Source organism: Plectrocnemia conspersa, unplaced genomic scaffold, assembly GCF_051122295.1.
Source record: "Plectrocnemia conspersa isolate PC_06_02 unplaced genomic scaffold, ASM5112229v1 ptg000001l, whole genome shotgun sequence".
NCBI lineage: Eukaryota > Metazoa > Arthropoda > Insecta > Trichoptera > Polycentropodidae > Plectrocnemia > Plectrocnemia conspersa.
In genome coordinates this window covers 12799691-12821781 of record NW_028277165.1, presented here as the reverse complement: position 1 = coordinate 12821781, position 22091 = coordinate 12799691, and the positions used below count along the sequence as shown (strand labels likewise).

At 27.1% G+C, this 22091-nt stretch overlaps 1 protein-coding gene across 1 annotated transcript in view; it reads left to right on the top strand.

Annotated features, from left to right (window-relative positions):
• Nucleotides 1–22091, top strand: part of LOC148238894 (uncharacterized) — an 82871-nt gene that overhangs the window by 9316 nt on the left and 51464 nt on the right. Inside the window, exon 2 of the mRNA XM_088188057.1 lies at nt 16067–16275. Within this exon, the coding sequence (XP_088044183.1) occupies nt 16067–16275 (209 nt within the window). The remainder of the gene's footprint in view (nt 1–16066; nt 16276–22091) is intronic.

Sequence of the window (22091 nt, the reverse complement as noted above, 5' to 3'; positions counted from 1 at the left end):
CGATGGATAATTTACAAATACATGAGCCAACCGTTGCGGAATGCGTCACGGCACAAGGATCGTCGCACAATAAGCCTGAGGCAAATAATGTGCTCCACAGCGTACCGCGCAGCAAGCACGAGTCACTGACTCATACACACTGTTTTTTGAAACGAATCGTAAAATTTGTTTTTATGACTGCCCGTTTTCTCTCATGGATGTGACGCAGAAATCACAAATATATATTACCAATGGTGATTTAAATCATTTTTATTTTAAAGCTGCTTTCCTGTACGTGTATACGTCACGCCTTGTAAATAATATTTCTATTTATTTACAATTACTGATCAACATTTTGTTATTGTAAATACTTATATACACTTCTTATTACAATTTAAACACATTTAATAATATTAGAGCAGAAGTTGTATATTAATTTTATCTGTAACCCAATTATCGAGCTAATAAATTGCTTATACTTTTATAGCAATATATAATATTTGAAATATTTTACCAAATATCAACCAAAATTATGTGTATGGAAAATAGCTTGTTGCATGCATTTTATAAATATATGTACATATACAATAAATAAATATTATTATTATATATACTTACGTAAAAACAGTATGCGCAGTAAATTAAATGGTCAGTTTTTTTAGCGAAAACCGGTCTGAGACCTTAAAATAAAATGTTCAGAAATCAGTTAATAATAAAAATGCTGAATAATTTTTAGACTTATGTCAATTTCATATATAAAATTGAAGTAATTAAAAAACTGATTAATTAAATATAACAATTTTTTATTATCATTTCATTTTATTTAATAACTTTATAGAAATATTATTAATTATTATAAAAAAGATTTTATTTAAAACCAGTTTTATGGTTTTAATGTCATTAACGATTTCCTCAGTGAATTCGTTACTTATTGCATTTGAGGCAACCAACAGGTTTAATAGATAAAATGTTTAAAAAACCGTTTTTAAGCATTGTATTATATAAAATACGATATGTAAATTCAAATACTTAATCGAAATATAGTTATAAAAAATGTTATTAAGGTATAATTATGACCTTAAATATCCGTGAAAGAAATAAATAATTTCATTCTATCCAAAAAATTAATATTCATAAAGAAGTGTCGTTTCAAATACAATGTTTTCCTTGCATTATATATGGGATCACTCATCACTTTTCAGCTGTCCAAGGTACCCTATATTGATTTTCCAAATTGTGAACACCAGGAAAATTTCCGAGAAGGAAGCACTCGAGAAAACCACAGTCAAAGATCAAGAGTGCTCTCGGCAAGAGAAAATGCAGAGATTTTCCGTGCCTTATCGCTCGAGAGGGTTTTACATCGAAGGAAATTTTGCGCGAGGGTGAAATTTTCTCTTTTCGTTTTCTACGTGGCATTTATACGCTTTAAATTAGAACCGGACTACCCTTAGAGTTATTGCTATTGAGATATGATACAATATCTTCTTGCTTCAAAGAAATAGCAATAGCTTAAGGTAAGGTGACCGTATTTAAAACTTCGTTCTAAGACGCAAATATGTTTCATTAGAATAATATTCAAAAATATTTTATTTAAGCATTAAAAATATATAATATTCATAAGTTTTGTAATTTACTAAAAAAAAATATAATTTGTATTCTTATACCATTGTAAATAAAGATTTCAATTTTAATATACCTTATTGTTGTCAATATGTAGATATTTGATTATTAAAAATATCGGTTTATGGTATTGGAAATTAAACCTACTATTTATTATATATATATATATATATATATATATATATATATATATATATATATGTATGTAAAAAGTATTAAATTTAAAGTTATTTTTATAATTCGTTTAATTAATATATTTTTGACATACTTTTTTAGGTGAATTACATTCATTTGAATTTCAAAGAATATGATGCATCAATTGGCATAGACAACTTCATTAAATATGTTCGATAAATTGTGTTTGCCGGCACGCAAAACGTACAAAAACGTTGGTGTTTTTATTTTTTTAACAAAAAATCGTCGCTAGTCTATTTTTGTATATACTATTTTCATTGTATGTTTTTTAATAAGATAAGAAAAAAATTATGCTAAGATGTTTTAAAGGTACCTGGTTTAAAGCTATATAATGTATTTATAATATTGTGTAAAAATTAACTAGAATATAAACGGCATATATGTGCTTTGTTAGTCTGTTAAGTTGATGCGTAGTCAAATGAAGTTCGCGGAAACCAAATTGTTCGTGAATAATTTTTCTCTAAAGAGATTGTTTTAATCGAGATAATATGATTTTTTCTAAGAATTTGCTAAATGACGGCAGTAAATTGATCGGGCGATAGTGAGCTGTCAGGTTGATCTCCTTGCTCCCCTTCGATTTATGTTTAATTTGACGCTTAAAACTTCGTCGTTTACTGATTTGTGGAGATGTACAAAAGTCACCCCGATCCATAAAAAATGTGATAAATCATGTATCTACAACTTGAGACCAGTGGCCGTTTCTTCGGCAATTGCTAAGTTATTTGCTATAATTATTTACAAATATACATATTCACAATCACTATCGACAAGCGTCTTAAGGCGGTGACAAAATCCTTCGATTCTAAAATTCAGGTTGATGTAGCTTATACCGAATTTCAAAAGATATTTGACAGTGTTTGTCATGAGTTATTTATTTAAAAAGTAAGAACTAAATATACCTTCAGCTTATTCTAATGCACTATATTATAAATGTAGATTTTAACGCTTATAATAATGTATGTTTTTTTTTTGTATATCATAAAAATATACGCTTACGTTTGAAATACAAAAAAAATATACACCGAATCATAATCAACGAACAAAAAGTCAACTATCCGTACAAAAGTTTTGAATTTTCAAATAATGGCGTAAACCATGACACAGTTTATTGTGTTACAAAATACGTCACGACCTCAAAAGTATGTTTGATACAATTATTTTTCAATAAATATTAAATTTTCTTTACAAATTACATGTTATATAATACTTAAGTGTAATTACTATTTTGTACCGACTTCGATTAAATAATTGTTCTGAAAATAATTATGTCAAAGTTCACATATTTTTTTAATAGTATCGTTATTATAATGATACTAAATTATCAATAAACTTAATATTTTTAACGATTATATAGTATTTTTTAAATACGTCAAGCGGTGCTTCCATAGCTTCCATGAACGTAGCAGATGGTGAAATACATTGTATTCAAACATATTTACATGAGTAGAAGTTTTATTACAGTCCAAAAATGGAACTTATTTATTTTTAGTTTTTATGTATACAACCTGCAGATAGTCCGGTCGTATATTCAGGGTTCCAAACCCATATGAACTCTAATTTTTTTTTTTTTTTTTGAATCAATTATACTCACTAATTAATTATAAAATATGTAGTAAATTATATTTATTTTAAAATTTGTATTTTAGTTCTATTTGTTTTTTTGAGCCATCTTATGTTTTTATTGACAAGAATGGCAAATAAAAATACCTACCATTAAATACTCATTTACGTATTATATATGCAAAAGTTATAGCAAAATAAATACATGCTATAAAAAAATACACATATTTTTATTACATAAGTGACCTTTCACGTATTTGTTGTAGTACAGCGACGTTATTTCCCCCATAAAAATATACTTCTCTATATTTTAATCAAAATAAATTGCCCCTTTCAAAAAATTACACACCAGAAATAAACGTCGTTTACGATAAGTCGAATTGCTTAAATGAATAACGCTAACATAAAACTGAGGCAATTTCGTAACAAAAAAATCGGCGCGCTAAGGAAAATTGCGAAAAATTAATACTTAACGAGTTTGCGCTCAGGTCCGGTTTTACTGCTTTTTTCTTTTTTGTTTGTGGCGGTGTTACACAGGCGAGCTGCGTTTACGAGTCCGTTTTATGGCTGTTAAATAGTTTTGATGCCAACTATAAAAAATGGTCATCAATCATGTCGAAAGTGTAAGCCTCAAACATCACTATCTAGCACGTATATAACACCGCTTATCCGACGTTACGGGTTTGTATAAATCAGACGAGGAGGGACTACAAATTTCGCACCAGTTCGGCCCTGAGCGCGTGTGGCCTTAAGGGTCTACAATTAGAGGTCCCGAATCAAAGCTTTGGGTCGACACATTCGCCTAGCCTTGACGAATGGGAAGCCGAGATTCGCCTTTGTATATGAACCGAGAGGAATATTCTAAAGATTAAGACTTTCATTTAGGATCTTGGCGCAAGTACTTGAACAATGTGTTGTGATTTACAGTTGGGATAAATCATACCGCAATCAGGAAATGTATCAAATACCTGCTAGTAAACAAACACTACGCATTATATTATACAACGAAATTCTTGAAAGGAACGCTAGGATACGAATCCCGAGAGTCACATTGACGCGTATTCCTGTAAAAATACTGGTGATAAAGATTTAACATTAGCCAGATCTGAGTGTGTATATAACACATACAAATATTAAACATCGTATCTGTTTTAAAAACAAAACTGTGATTTGATATCAAAAGATATTTTTAAAGTCAAGATAGTTGGTGACACTGGGGTGTCCATAACGTGTGTTCATATTTATAGTACTGTTAATTTGTATTGCCGTAAAGTGAAATTTTTGTTTAATGGTCAATTTTTTCTGGGCAACAAAATAAACTTAAGCTAAACTTAATATATGAAAATGAAACTGCGCTTTCATTGATAATACCACACTGAAAATCCACGGCACACAACTACAAGTTTAAGACAATACAATTATACATGTTTTTACTAAAATTGACGCACTGCGCGTGGGAATAAAAATATTTATCGTATTAAATCATGAGCCCCGGCAGGTATGCAGACTTTGGACATATCAGCCAATACAGTTTAAAGTGCCAGCGGTGAAAAAATCAAGAGATTTACGCTTGGTACAGACCGTACGTGACAATAGATAGACGCATCACATTTCCCATTTAGAATATTTGAAAAAGCATGTGCTATTTAATATTAAATCGAAAGGTTTTTAATAATGCCTTTAAAAATACAAGTGTAATTGCATATTTTTATAGGTTTCGGTCATGAACTTCAAGAAATTTTCATCCCGAAATGCATTAAAATAGCTTTATAAACCTGCTCGAAAGACAAATGTCAATCTTTTTAACTTAAGTTTGTCAGAAAAGTACAAAACTGTTATAAAAGTATTATGTCATGCACCTCCTAGTGCTATTAGGTTAGGTTAGGTTAGATTGAGCATTGTGCTTATGTAAGTTTAAATATTTTATATTACTACATTTTTTATATGTTCATTGTACAATAACTTTTTATTACAAATTAAATTATACATATGATACTGTTTGTATAAAATATTATATACTGTACACAAACATTACATTTTTGAGGACAGACATTTTAAGTTTAATTTTGATGTTTATAATTTTTAGTTAAATTTTCAACCGCTTCACGTAAAATTTTGTTGTACCTTAGCTACGACACTTGTTTATTACGATTTAACAGATTTTGAGACGTACATTCATATTCTTACTATAATTTATACACTGTACACTCATATTCTTACTATGAGTAACTTTTTACTTTCAGGTATTTTTTTTTAAGAACTCATTATTTTATTATTTCCACAGTCATTAAATAACGATTTTATTTTAATACTAAGGATGCTTATTAAATAAAAATAAATGCTTTGAAATGTGTTAAGTAAATCCTAAATTATATAATAATAAATACTTCTATATTATTCTTAAAAAAGTTGATATATTTGATGAACAATTTACATACGATCCCATAAAATATCACTGAAAAAATCTGTTTGTAAATTACCTAAAAAATAATTAAATTTTAATTTTATAATATCAATGATAGAAGTCGTAGAAGACCGATACATAGTGTGAAATCATATATTTATATTTCAGTGAAATTAAATTAGATTGATATTATGCCACAGAGTTTAAATACCTTATTTTATATATGGAAATGCGACACTGTTATTATATTTTTCATTTATTTAGTCAATCTATTATAGACTCTAAAAATAAATAAGGATATTTTTTCATAAGGATATGATCATTTTAATTTCAAGATTTCTTAATTAAAATATAATATAATCACAAGTTGTATCTTAAATTAATTTTGTTTATAAAATTTACTTAAGATAAACAATTAGTATTTATACTTTGTCAAAGAGCTATTACTTCTGTTACTTTTATCTCATGAAAGGTAGAAGTTAACTAAAATATGAAAGGTAAATTAATTTTAAATTAGAATGAAGTTTAAATAGTCTTGTATTTAAATGTTTGTTAAATGTTTCTGGAGCAAACTTTATTAAAACAGAGCGACTTCAAAATTTTCAGTAGCGTAAACTAAGCATTAATTCACTAGTACGTGATTTATTATAAAATAAGATTAATACTATATTTTTTTAGCTTTCGACAAAATTAACCTTCGTCCTTTGTGCACCCAGACGTAAACGTTAAACGAGCAAGCTTGCTTAAGTAACGTTCGGATTGGGAATCGCAACAACGCCCACATCGTCGTCGGCAAGAAACCTTACTTTAGCCGCAAAAACGACATCTACGTACACCTAGCCACAGATATTAGATTTATACAAATAATAACCACAATTTGCGGCTTAAGTTTTGGCGATAAACTCGAATTTTGGCAATTGTCGTTCCCGCTGCCGTTCAGTTTTGGTAACACGACACAACACGGTGCGCTGAAAGTGTTTAACATAAATTTAATATCGGTAGGAGAAAACCGAATTACGACACTTGCTTGCAACGAACGAACAGTTAATCTAGTGTAACTTGGGCAAGGTGTGGTATGTTAAACGAGGTTACGTGCTGGAACGCTTGCAATGCGGACATCCCTAGGGGATGATGACAGTTGTTGCTAAGGTCACCCCCTAGGGTTGGCCGTGATGGTATGCGGTCTAAAATTATAACTAGATGAAGTAGTGGACTTTCTAAATTTGCTTTATATACACTGGGTACAGGGTAAAATAATTATCTTCGTAAAGGCTATAAATTCTCGTTTTACACAATGAGGACATTTTGGGTTAATTTGTTAATTATTCCCTCTTGGATTCTTCGAAACAGTAACAACATCAAATTTCTGTCAGGTATTATATTCTGTCGGTATTATTTACACATTCAGATAGTTTCAAATATCATGTTTGTGTTTTTGTCTATATTAAGCTTGATATTGATTTATTAATTAAAGATTTATATTTATGTAGTATACAATTTTGAAGAGTTTTAAATTATGTATTCACATATAAAATAGAATGGTAATAAATGTTTTATCATAATTGTCTATTTTATTTTTTTCTAATTTTATTAGGTTCATATTATATAGTCATTGATCATATATCTTAGATACAAAACGATCATGCGTAAAAAAATATTTTTGTCTGCTGATCCTTGAAAGTGAATCAATAATAATGGAATTGCAATCATAATAATTTAATAGCCTGTTTTAAATCAATAGTATCTGATTTTATATTAATATTATTTTAAATTATAATTATTCGATATCTATACTAAAATAAATATCTACAACCATTATTTTTTTTAAACAAAAATATTTTATTTTTTGTCTATAATAAAGTCAATATTTAATACCAATATACAAGATGGCTCAGAAATCGCGAACTGGTTTTTTACCCCATAATTTTTAAAATAATGATTAAAACACTAAAATGGCAATAATTATTAAACAATTTTGTCCTAATCAAAAGTTCCTAATGAAGTACTTACGAAGTGAATTTGCAATAGAAGTGAAAAATAGAGGAAGCTAGAAAAAGCTAGAAAAGTGTAAAGTTGAAATTTATTTCAAACAATCTATTATTTAATTCTAACATTCATAAAAAAAGTATCTTTAAATTTACTATTGCATACTTAAAAATTACTAATTTTTAATAAATATTATTTTCTTAAAATTAAATAATTATATAGAGTAAAATAATAAGATGGGTTAACTTTTCTTAAACTTGCATTTATTATTTTTAATTCATATATAACATTAAAGGCTTTTCAAACTCATTACTATGACTTTGAAAACTCGATAAAAAGGTTTTAATTAAACAACTTTGTTTCACATTAAAATTTTGACTTTGTTCTACATAAATGTTTCAAGGAATTAGTGAAAAAATTAAAAAGCAATATGATGAAACCTAAAAAAAAAAAAAAAAAAAATATTCAACTTATCTTCATAAAAATGTTTGTTAGACAAGTTGGAATAATAAAACGGCACGTAAAAGTAAATAATGAAGAAATTGCGCATAATTTATGCGCTAAGTTTGTAAAACTAATTAGTTATTTTATTATTTACCTTAACTTAAATAAAAAATAAAGTATATATATAATCAGATGACATTCACATTCATCTCAAAATATAATTTAGAGCAAAAGTATAATAATTAATCAAGAAAATCGATTAAATGAACGCAAAAAGTAGCAAACTTAATTTACTATTCTAATATTTAATAAATAATAACGTTAAGAGAAAAGGAGGTAAGTCACACTTCGTTAAAGTTCACAAGAGCGTAATAAAGTGTGGCATTGCTTTATTTTCCCCTAGTGTACAACTTTTCGCAATTCTAGTGAAGCGATAATATGAATCTCACAGAATATGTATTCATTCGAATCACGATGTAATACAATTTGAACTTATTCTGTTTTTATCTCAACGTCTTTATTACACGTTAATCTTAAAAATTACTTAGAATTTAAATTGCGTCGCTTATTTCTAAACCAACAAAACTTAACGGAAATCGAGCACACGGCTCTGTGCAAACTGTAAATTCAATCTCATCCGCGGATAATCTTACATGTAGATATATGTAACGTTACACATATGCATGACGTATATACATGACTTTGCATATTTCGTTCACATGTGCTTACATCCGAATGTTATCACACACACATGCACATAGGTAGATATACAGTTTCAAAGTTTAATTAAATTTCCCAAATAATTCGCGTGTAAGCCCTAGAACGGTGTCGTTATGAACGTATTTAATTGGCCACAGGTGGTCCATTGAAAGGGAAACCAAATTAACGGGAAAGGACCAATTTTATGGAAAAATTAAACCTTTACTGGCCCATGCACGTGTACGTGTTTTTTTTAAACTCACTCTATATGCCACACACGTGGAAGCAACATATACAATATTCAAGTGATATTGATAAAATAATAATGTTTTATAAACATGTTGTTTATTTATTACCATTAGTACAGCTACTCATGTGTTTCAAATATCTAATATAATACAATACGTTGCTTTAATATAATTTAACCCTTTTAATAAAATATGTATTAGGTTTAGTGTTATACAAATTTTTAACATTTACTACGAATTTAACAGCAAACTATAGTAAACTCTACACTGTAAAATTATCTTAAAGTTTTAGCTGTAAGTTACATCTTGTATTAAAAATATATTGCTTTATTTTTCATAAAAAATGCTAATAATGTAATGTTTATTTATGTAGTAAATATATAAGAGTAGAAATATAAAGAAGTTTTTTAGTTTTGAGGCCTGAAATGTGTAACTTTGCAGCCAAAATATACGCATGAAAAACTAGTAATGTTTTTTTTTTAAAACATATATATAGAATAATGTAAATGCAGCTATCAAGCAGTATGATTAAAATAGTAGGTCGGAGAGTCTTCGCTAGCATGTCGCGTTGTATTATTGTCGGCTGTGATTTGGGTATAGCGGCTGGTATTGTCGTGAAATGCTCTCGAAATGTTATCTGTATGATCTGATGATTATTCTCGTGTCTAATCGGTCTCTTGGCTCGTTTCAGCATGTCCCTGCTGCTGTCACTCCGTAGCATCACGAAATCTCTCTCCCATTGTTGTCAGTAATACTGTATATAACCTTATTTACAAAACGTAAAAATGTGTTTAAAAGAATCATGAGAATGACCTCTGAATTATGAAAAATTGTACAGGTGGTTAAAACCCTCATAATGTTTTTATTATCCGAAATTAAGTATACGTATGAAAGGGTCTTACAAAATAAAATAAAAAAATATTGCATAATGCAAATATGTAATAAATTAATAAATATTCCATGTATTTACTAAAACGAATTTCATTGTTACTAAAATTTAGCACAAGCTTAATACTAAGAAATAAATAAATTTCTACAGCCGCAAAAATAAGACATACAATACATTCCACGCAAGTTCGCCATTTAAAAAAATGCCTTTCATTCCACACAATACAATATGTCAACAACCCGCAATACATCATACAATACCCACAACGTGACTGTGTTTATCAAGAGGCCATTTACACGAATTATGAAAACTTTGACTATACGTCAAAGTTCACGTGACGCTAATTGACAAAAGGCACTTTTATATACACATAATCGCAACGGGGCAGTACTCACGTTTAACCCTCGCTACCTACTATGCAGTAGGTATTGTAAAACGTGTGTTGGTGTACATATTTATTATTTACATGAAAACACCGTTTGTCTTTTTAATGGGCAGCCCCGAAAAGCATGGTGGCCGTAAAAAAGGAGTACGGGAAGCGTTTCGACACGTGTAGAGCTATTTACACTCGTTTGAGAGTTAACTTTTTATTACGGAACGTATATTATATGGCATGACAGGAATTAGGTCATGAGAGGACATAAAATGCACAATGCTTAAAGGACAACACGTTGAGATATAAAAATCTTCGCAAGACACGGTAATTTCGTCTTGAGTGGGCTATGCGCGTTTTATGTACGTACATTATTACATATTATACAAAATATTAATAATAGTATACCAAGTAATATATATTTTTTAAATGAAACTAAGCATTTCATTATTATATTAGATTTGCTTTTCACAGCATAATCATATAATTTATATAAAAATGATATATTTATTATAAAAAAAAATATGCAGTACAAATAAAACAATTAATATTCACTAAAATTTAGTTTCTATTAAATACTACTTTAGTTTACTTCTAGAAAATGTACCTGACTCTTAGTATACGCGTGACATTTTATTTACAGAAAACGGTTTTTATTTACGGTTCTTAATTTATGTACACCCATATTATATAACAATAAACAGCTTACTATAACTTAAATATTCCTTATCATATTGTAGAAACAGTTTTTAAAATTAATTCCCCTAAAGAAAAAATATTTACGCGTTAAAAGCGTCATAAACCAATGCCATAAGTCCTGAGGCTTTTGATTATAAATATCAATGTAGATACTATGAGTGTTTGGAAGTCTGTTGTTTATATTAACAGAGAGCACACAAAATTTAGTAAGAAAACATAAGGAAAATATCACCACCTAACCTGTATAATGGACCATCTCCTGGAAATGGTGAAAGCGAAATGTTCCTTAGATTGGCTATATCTACAATCACGTTCGGATTTTACTCACAGCATCAATACACTTAGAATCTCGAGCATCCCAACTTGTCACGCGAGAGTTTATCCGAAATCGAAAGCAAGCGGAGCAGCACCGACAAAACAGCCGCTTCCCCCATCAAACAATCTTCTTTAAATGCATACGAGATATTTACGTATAAAAAGCTATACATATACAAAATTTACACTACTGGGTCAAAATTAGTGCACAATAATAATTTATTGCAAAAATAACTTTGTCTTGTAGAAACTCAGGTCAGGACAATTTATTATTTATATTCAATATTTAATAGATATATTGTAGACTAATGGGCATAAATAAAGCTCAATCCTAATTATAAAAAACAAAACCTGTCTTGATGCGTAGCAATATTTTTTCTAGAAAATTATGTAATATAATTATTAATAAAAAATAAAAAGACTATATTCATAAACTAATTAAATAATTCCGAGGATTAATTTGCTGCGCAGAGCGCAAAACTTGATTGCTTTATTAGTTAACTGTTGCTTTAGAAAAAGTCGAGTTTTAATTGGCTACTAAGAAAGTCTAAAAGCGTATTTAACTGTATAATATTTTTCTGTTGATTTTACTTATTTTCTTAAAAAACCTTTGAGATGAAAATATTTTTGTAAAATTTAAATTTAACAACCTCTATGGATTGTCTGGTCTATATTTGGTATTTATTTATACAAAGTCTTATACGTATTTTCTCACAACGTTTATACATCTTAATTTTAAATTATATTTAAAAAATATACATAGAAAGCTTTATAAGTAATTAAATTTACTTTGATAACGCTATAAATGTATTTAATACGTAAAAATTATAATAATGTGAGATCACATTTTAATAATTTCAAAATTCCTGTAAAATAAGATGGTTAATAAAAAATAATACGTATAACTTAATTAAGCACGATGTTATTAAAAAAATATATAAAGTGTAAGTTATTGAATTTTTTTCGCACAGAAAATTAAATAATATTTAATAAGGATAGTAAGCTATCGTAATATATTTTTTTATTAAAAATAATAATTTAATATTTATTATTAAAATTTTGATAATTTCTTAAATATAATTGTTAAGATTCGATTGTATTTATTTAAATTAAATTAAAAAAATATTTTTTGAATAATAAAATAGCAGTTTATAAACTAGTATCGCCAAGTACTAAATTGTTCAGATAGAACTACTTAGATTAATCCACGACATTGTTTATCATTTTATTCTTCGCTTCTGCTTTCAAGTAATATGCTTCTGCTTTCAATAAAAATCCGGTTCTACGGTTCTAAGCCATGGAGATATCGTTTTCAACAAATAAGGTATTTAAATTTGTAGTACCGAAGATCAATTTTTGCTCTAGTTGCAATTTTTAATTATAATAGAAATATTGTTAAAAATAATTGTTATTATTTCAACCGTTTCAAACGCTTCAATTTTTTACACTAAAAATTTTAAAATGACGTTAACTTGTATTGTGTAATAATAATCAATATTTTGAAATGTTTAAACTTACAAAGATATTAACAAAGAGATAAATTTGTATAATGTCTGCAATATATTAAACATGTCATTTTGGAAACTTTCAAATAAAACATTATACTATCAAGTGCGTGCTCGCTTATAATCGTTTTTAAATTATGTACACATTCTTATAGAGCAATTCGTTTTCCAAATATAAAAAACTGAAACCCAATTCCAACAACGGCGAGTCACGTACATTAAGGATTACGCTATTCTTTACCTGTCTATACATATAATATACATATATAGAAAAAATCCTTTTTAAAATAAAATCGGAAATAAGCACACGTCGTCGTCGGACCGCGACGCAAAATTTATTAAACTATGGTATGTTTTATCGGAGGTCGGATCAGGTTCGACACAGCGAACCAGCAGTGCTTTATTCGTGACCGAGCCACATTCGGACCAATATAAAGTAACCGGGCCCTAGTTTCCGTTAACGTAATCGCTGAACGAGGCCCTCGCTTGTTCTGCATTCCAAATTTATGTTCACGGTATACGAGATTTACGCGCAAATTGGAACTAACGAATCAATTACAAAGCGTACCTTCATTCGGCTTAGCTCACCGCACAGTGCTTTAATGCGTACAGTGTTTGTACATCATTGCCGTTCCATTGCATAATGCGAATGATTTTTTAGCTACTCTTTTATTATATTGAATATATACAGCATTTAAAATACTATAAATATATAAATGTATGTTTTCTATCACGCGTTTTTGCACGATAGCAAAACTTCGCGGTCAGTCCATTTGTGCCTCTTCGAAGATTAAAAATATGTTACTTAAGCTTGAATAAATATCGTACGAACGTGATAAAGATGTAAAATTTTAGCGTAAAAATAGCATTTTTGTCAAAATATTAAAATAACTACATTTAAAATTTACGAAAATAGCGGACTAAAACGTAGTAATAAAAACTTGATTTCTAATTTTAGTTCGTTACTGTCACAATATCTATATGTATTTGCTAATTGCTAACCTCGGTTGTAAAGTTGTAACGCATTGAGCTGACACATATAAAGACGTACTGAAATATATAAAACTTAAATAATTAATCACACATACACTTTTCATACTCAAAAAAATAGTTTTTTGTAATAAAATCGTACTTGATATTTATTTGTATTATTTTACGATGATTACATAAAAACCGTCAACGCCACGTTATTATTAACCGGCACTTCGTTAGCAGCAGTAAATAGCGTAATTGCATGCTATTATTAAAATAATAGGATCATAATGATCAAAGATAATAGGTAAACGCCTGAAAATAATATCATAATATAATTGAAGGAAACATGCAAAATATTGGTTTAATTATAACACTAATAACCACGTTTTTTATTTAAATATAATCAATATTATTTTCAGAATGCGTATTTTTTTGCAAATTAGAAAGCACTAAATTATATTACAAAAGTGATATGTTATTATTTTTTTAATGTAACATCAAAAAAAATAATTAAAATTGATGTTTCGATTTTGGATATAGATTAAACTATTTAATTGCAACTCAAAAAAACCTATATTTTCTATAAGATAAGATACTTTATATATATCTTGCTTTCTTGAAAGTTTTTTTTATTATAAAAATTTACCTTTTGTTGGTTGCCTTAAGGAATTTAAAGTCATGTCTCTGGTCCAATTAAATACGATATGCCAATTTGTAAAATGTTTCCAGACCTTCTTATAATTGGTTTGCAAATGTATCCTTGTTTGTTTTTTGCTTACAGCTTTTATTATAAAATATATTTTAATAATAAAAATTTAAAGCGAAAATTAGTTTTTAATTTATAATGTGTCTCTCTACACCTTTTTTGTTTTTTTTCTAATTTTCCCTATGTTTGTTTTGCAATTTTCGTAAACGATTGAATATTGGCCAAAATCTCAAAAAAAACATCACAAAAAATTTTAATTCTTGACATATTAAATTTCAGAATACAGATTTGCATAATCGAAAACAACACCATTTAACAGATAATAATACTGACACATGAAAAATAATATAAAATTGTACAATAAGTGATGTAAGTTTAGACTATGTTAAAATAATATTAAGTTTGATTAGAAGAGGCTACGCAATGTTTTGGTTAGGTTTGATTTAATTATGTTATTATTTTTTACTAAACAATTACAGTTTTAAATTATTACGCCTACTTTAATTCATTACAACGGGTAACAACGAACACTAATTTATGTTTATAAAGTTTGTGAAATAGTCATATATATTTAAATATACAAAATATTTTTAAAATGTAGCTTTTAATAACTTAAAATCGTAATGAAGCTCGTTAATAATAAGTAAGTAATGATTTTCAAAGAATATTACATGAATAATAGGACTTTATATCTTTTTATATTTAGCTGTTATTTCAATTATTTATATCGTATATTTTATTTGCTAACAATATGCACAGTTTATTTTACCACTTTTTTTCTGTTCTTAAGCAAAAACGAATTGGCGATAAGTTTCAGTAACTGTTTCTCTCCTTAGATACAAAAGAAGTAGAGCACTAAGCGAATCTCGCATTTGATATGATTAGGAATTAGCACTGTCATGTTGTTGCCACGGGACCTAATAAACTGTTACCCTATTAACAACCAGATAGGAACCAAGTAGGAAAAGTATATTTTTTCAAACATTTTTTTATTTAAAGTGACTTGAGTCATTTAATTTAATATTGTATTATTAAATCAATTTACAGAAAAAATCTGTAATAAAACGAAAATACAATTTTAAACAAATCGCATATATGTATTTAAATCGCAATCTATTACTATTCTACGGATAAACGAAGCAGTACATAAATATAATATATATAGATAGATTTATAGAGCATATTCTAAACTTCTGCGGGTTTTCAATTCTATATGCAATTCTTTAGCTTATGTATCTAAACATCAATAACGTATTTAAACAACACTACAGTCACAACACATACGAGCAATTTATAAAACAATTAAAGTGAACACCGATGCTCTATTGAGACTCACTAAAGCATGCCTAATATTCAATTGTAATTAATCATAATTCATAATTGACAAATTGATGTCCTATTTAAGTATAATTTTATTTTATTTCCCACTTACTATGACATTTACTAAATTTTCCAATATGTGATTTCAGATAGTTCCGATAGTCTGAAGGACGTCCGCGCCATAGTTCCAGTAGCGGTAAGAAGAGGAGAAGATGCCAGTTTAAAATGTCAATACGACATGGAAGGGGATCAACTTTATACCGTCAAGTGGTATAGAGCAGAGAGGGAGTTCTACAGATACACCCCTAAAGAAAAACCCATTTCGAAAACGTTCGACATGTCGGGGTTCAATGTTGATGTAAGTTAATTAAAAACCTTATATATACACACATATCATACATATATATTACAACATTTTTTAATTGTTCCATAACGCCAAAAATAATAATTATGTGACTTTTATTTAAATGTAAATAAATTGTCATTGTAATTCCTTCACTTCAAATTATAAAAAGCAACCATTGATTTGCTTAATTTTTGACATATAAAGAGTACTGCATGATCTTTAAATCCCTTATTTATACAAAGTAAAATCAAAGTAGTATGAATAAGATTTAAAGAGTTCATTTTTAATATGTTTAATACCGCGTATGAATATGTTAACGTGAACTAAAAGCTTAAAAGTAAGTTCTCCAGAATTTTTAATTGACCTTATTTTTAAAACTTGGTTAAGGGGAAAGTTTCTGAAAAGCTAAAATTACTAAATATATAATTATTTTCTAGATTATAAGAAAACATCAAAATATAAATAGTAATATAAATTTGAGCTAAATAAAATAATACATAGCAAAAAATGTATATTGAGATTTCGCACTGTTTTAACTAATCTTTACAAAATAAAACAATGAAAGTCACGTTTACGTTACAATAATCGTTTCATGTTTAAAATATCTGCAGTATATACGTATCATCTTTTTTATAGGTCGATGTAAACTTTTTTAATTATTATTTATTGCAAATTTAGTCGGTTTCTATACTTTTTTTTATTATATATGTTTACTAATATTTTATACTCATAAATATTTTTTTAGAGAATCTATAAAACACATAAATGGCTGGACTAAAAAATGTTGTGAACATTTATTTTTATTTTTGTTTTTTTATAAACTAAAACCTTTTACAGACTTATAGTACTACTAGTTACTGTTTTTAAAGTAACTGGTCTTTTGCAATGGTCATTAAATTTTTAACTTAACCAGATTATTATCATTAGCTGGCAGTTTTTCATACATTGATTAGAATGTTAAAGAATTAATTAAAACTATTTATAATTAAAAGTCCTAAATATTTTCCAAAAAAACTATCAAGTACTAAATAAAATATTTAACCAAAAATATGGTAATTGACATCTCTCTTATACACAATAAGAAAGTAATAATTGTATTTTTAAAATAATCGTTTAAATTTTGAGATTATAAGAAAAAAATTAAAAATTGTATACCATAAAAATAAGTTTAGTTCAAGGAATAAAAACACATTTTAACACTAAATTAAGTACATACATAAAAATAATTAAAAGGCACAAAATGCTTTTTCACCATATAGTTTAAAATAAAAAAATGAAGAAACTATATTTTAATATATGCGTTAGTAAATGTTTATTCAATACAATTTATATATTGGTAATTTTACAATGCTATTTTGTAAAAAATATTTTTTTCTAAATTTTTTGGACCATTTGCATTACCCGGGTCTGATTTCCTTGCACCTACTGTTTCACCCTTGTGACCGCTTTTACTTTAATTTATAAAATACACGTCCACCCAATTTTTTTTACATATTTATTTATAAAATATGTTGAGTTAGGCTGGGTTAGAGTTTATTATACGGTAGCCAAACTCAGGATAACCCAAATATTTTTTAGAAACTCATTTTTTCTCAAATTTAATGTGATATTTTTTATCATTTACTTAGTTAAATAAAATAAAAAGCACATATACTATATACATTTATAAATATATATATTAAATATAGACCTTTCCTAACTATTATCAACAATATTTTTTACTTTGTTTTTTATTTTATTTTTATGTATGTTTGAGAAATGTTTTAAAACAGAATATACATATAAAAATATTTGTTAATAATTAGTTAAAAAGGATATATATTTTATGGATAAATTTTATATTTCGTTTTTATATCTGTGAAATTGTTTTAAACTGAAAAAGTTTTACAGTGAAATACATGTTCTTAATTACTGGCACACTTTAAGCTTGGTTTATTTAGTCTTAAAATATATATATTAAAATAGTATTAATAAAAAAAAAACAATTTATAAAATTATTTATCAAATTTAATGTAATTAAATTTTTGATAAAAATATTTATATTTTAATAATATTTAATTCTAACTATTATTAAATTATTATATTAAGTTAAATTATTTAATTATCATTAAATACTATATACCAGGGTGTCTTGTGACTTATGTATTGTGAAATTTATGAAATACACATACAGCAAACGGTTATCTGAATTTCATTTTTTTCTTCATATTAATTTATAAAAACTAATAAGTTTGGTTAGGTTATAAAACATTTTTAAATATAAACTTAACCTAATTATTTTTGTTATTTTAAATTTTTGTTAAAGCCCTTTAACATTTTTGCTAGAAGCATTCGGATACAATAAATTGCATTTTTTGCGTAGCGTATACTTTATAAAACATTTTCTCTAGTATTATTATCGTTTGTATAATAGTTTTCATGATGCATTGGAAAAACCATTAAAGTTTTATTTAACATAGATAAAATAACTTTATAACTTTTCAATTGCTAAAACACGATTTATTGGGTTTTGATACTAAAGCAAAAATTACTGGTTTAAACGTTGTAATTGCACAAAAGATTTAATAAATGGTCAATTTGGCATTTATTTCACGGGACTTTTTTTAACATAAATATTAATTTGTTAGGTTTTATATCAATATATAAATATTCATCAAAACAGCTTGACAAGCAAAGTAATATAAATAATATCAACTTATATTAAAACTTATTTTAATTTGATACATTTTTTTAAATATTATCTTATACCCTTTTAGGCTCATACTTTTGCTATATAAATACATTATGATCTGTAAACGCATTTTCCCGTGATAGCAGAACTTTAAGGTGAGTTCGTTTGCGCATTTTTAATGGTTAAATAAAGTCCTACTTAGACTTGTAAGGATATTGTGCAAACCTTTATTAATAAATTTGTAACGTAAAAAATTGTTACCTAATATTTACTAACATTCAAAATTCCGTAAAGATAGTGAATCGTAATGTGTTAAAATTTTAATATTCAAAGCAGCAGGTTTATATCTGCTTTATGTTGAAATAAGTAACCCAAAAAATTAATTAAAAATATATTTAAATACATTCCATTTTAATTAAGTTTTCAGAATCTTTTAACGTTTAAAGAAGTCTGAACATTACACTTCGGTCAACTATATCAAATGTCTGTTTTCATTTAACTTAATTTTGAACTAAGGTATTAAAAAGTTATTAGTTGAATTTTTTTAAACACTAAGTAGCAGACTTTTTCCACCAAAAACCTTAAAATATCACAGTTATATATTAATTACATACTGAGAATCACTATTTACTACTAATGAATGCCAAATTTGAAAAATTACAAAAATGATTTTAAATACTAAATATTTATAATAAACATAATAATATTGTAAAAAATATATATTATATTTTTAATATACTATATTTTATTTTTATACATATATTTATAATTCTTAAATGTACGCACTAATTTTTCAATTAATGATCAAAAAATTATATACTTTTCGTTTATTTTTAATCAAATTGTATTAAATATTCTGATCTCGGAAATTTCCGGAAAATGTCAGTCTCGTTTTTAGAGATTATAAAAGTGCCAAAATTGTGAATTTCTAATTGTACTGGGAAAAAGTGCTGATAACTATCAGCAGCTCGCGTTCGACAGTTTGCAGACTACTCCTATAAGCTGTGGATACTTAACAATGTTTCGTCTAACATATTTTTATCTATTTTTATTAACTCATTTAAACAAAATAAATCTCTTCCTCAACAGCAAAAAGCTTACGTAATCCCTAACAGATATAAAGAGATCTCATTAGGAATCCAATTGCCCTCCGACAAGAATGAGCGATACCTGTGTTTAAGCTGGATTAGGGATAAACCGACTAGATTTTTTCTGTGCCAAGAATCTGCGATCAATTATCGCCGCTTTTGCCTTTTTTCGAAAATTCCGACTTATTACTTCTCTTGGCCGAAGCCAAGGGTCACTCTTTGAAAAAGCGTTTGACCGCACGCCACCGTACTGGGCAATGGAAAAGAGCTTTTATCTGAGCATCGATCGGCTGGCATCGAGCTTTCGCTCTGGGATAACGTCATTATAAATTTGAGCTTGCCCGCTTCGGCTTTCGGCATTATAGCCCCATTTGCATCGGCCGGGATTAAGCCGAAGCAAATGCGATACATTAAACGAAACGGCATCGTTTTAAAGCAGACACAGGTGCCGGATGTTCCGCGCCTCGGCGACCGAAGGTTGTTAAACTTTCGTCTTAAAGCTCGATTTCATTCTTGGGCATTATAATAGAAAAAATGTGCTTCAAATCATAAAAATGTTATTCAAGTCGTAGGAAATCGGTAATGATTATCTGAAACACGTTATGATAAAATACAAACATTGCTTTAAAAATAAACATGTATACCAATAAATAAATTGTTAATTCATTTAGACTTGCAAGCTACTTATTTATATAAACTAGCGTTTTATCTTATAAATTTCTCGATAAAAATGTCAAAGCAAAAATTTTTGTTTATCGAGAATTTTAATAGACTTCTTTAAATAAAACTGAAATTTGTACGAATATTATCAAATGTTATCCACCGCTGCATATTTTATACCTCTGCATAAGAAATAGTGGGTTTCTGCCAGATGCTTTAAAATATGCATTATTTTTTTTCTCTAAGCTTTTCATCTAGGTCAGAATAATAATATTAAAGCAGTTTATAAAATCTTTGAAAAAAAGCTTAAGATTTTCTAAGCTGCTTTCTAGAGTTACGCTATAAAATTTGCGTGTCAGTGAGTTCAAATCTTGTTTTTTAATTCATCCAAAGAGATCTGTATCTTGTTTGAAATTTAAAAAATGTAAATTAGCAACAGCTGTTTACGATTTGGCTATTAATATCGAAACCCAAACTATTATCAATCAAAGTAGATCGATTAATTCTGGTATTTTAATTATTCGCGCCCGGTATAAAAAAATCATCATCTCATTAAAATTTGTTTTTTTTTACGATCATCTAGCTCTCTATTTATCAATTTTAATTTAACTAAATACTATGTTTTATATTTTTTTAATAATCAAAGTTCTGGAGAATTTGTAAGAAAAGAAAAACATCGAAAAACCAGAATACCTAATTCATACGTTTTTACTAAAGATAAATTTATTTACAAGATAATAAGATGTGAGGGTTAATTTTGTTTTCTAATACATAATTAATCTTTTAAATATATGTATATAAAGTTAGAATCAATGAATTCCTTAAACGATTATTAAAAATCAAATAGCTTAATTTTATTTGTGCAAAATTATTATCATTCCTTAATTTAAGCTTATTTATTCAACATCCTATTTAAAGTGTTTTCTTGTAATTTCGATTAAAAATTCATAAACTAGTGACTTGCAATTTAATATAAATATTGTATTTCTAGGTTTTTAAAATCGTATTATAAATATTTTAATTAACAACATAGAATCCTCATTTATGATAGAAACGGTTTATAGAAAATACTTATATTTAAAGTATGACTCTCCAGTATATTTGCCATGTATCTAGTTTAGTTTACGGAAACAATTATACAAGTATATTCAGTATAGTTTCTAATACTTTTTATAAAGTATGTTCCAATAATTCATAGATGGTTTTAAAAGCATTGTATCGTTACTTTAAATAATGTTATAATTACAGTAAAAAACAATTAATTATAATAAAACATTACTTTTAATTCTAATAGTATAATTTTATTATACATATTGGAAAAGGTTTTAGAATCTTTATTCATATATATAGACGATATTCTCTAAAAAGTTTATCGATACAGTCTTTGTGTATAATATTGTAGTTTAATG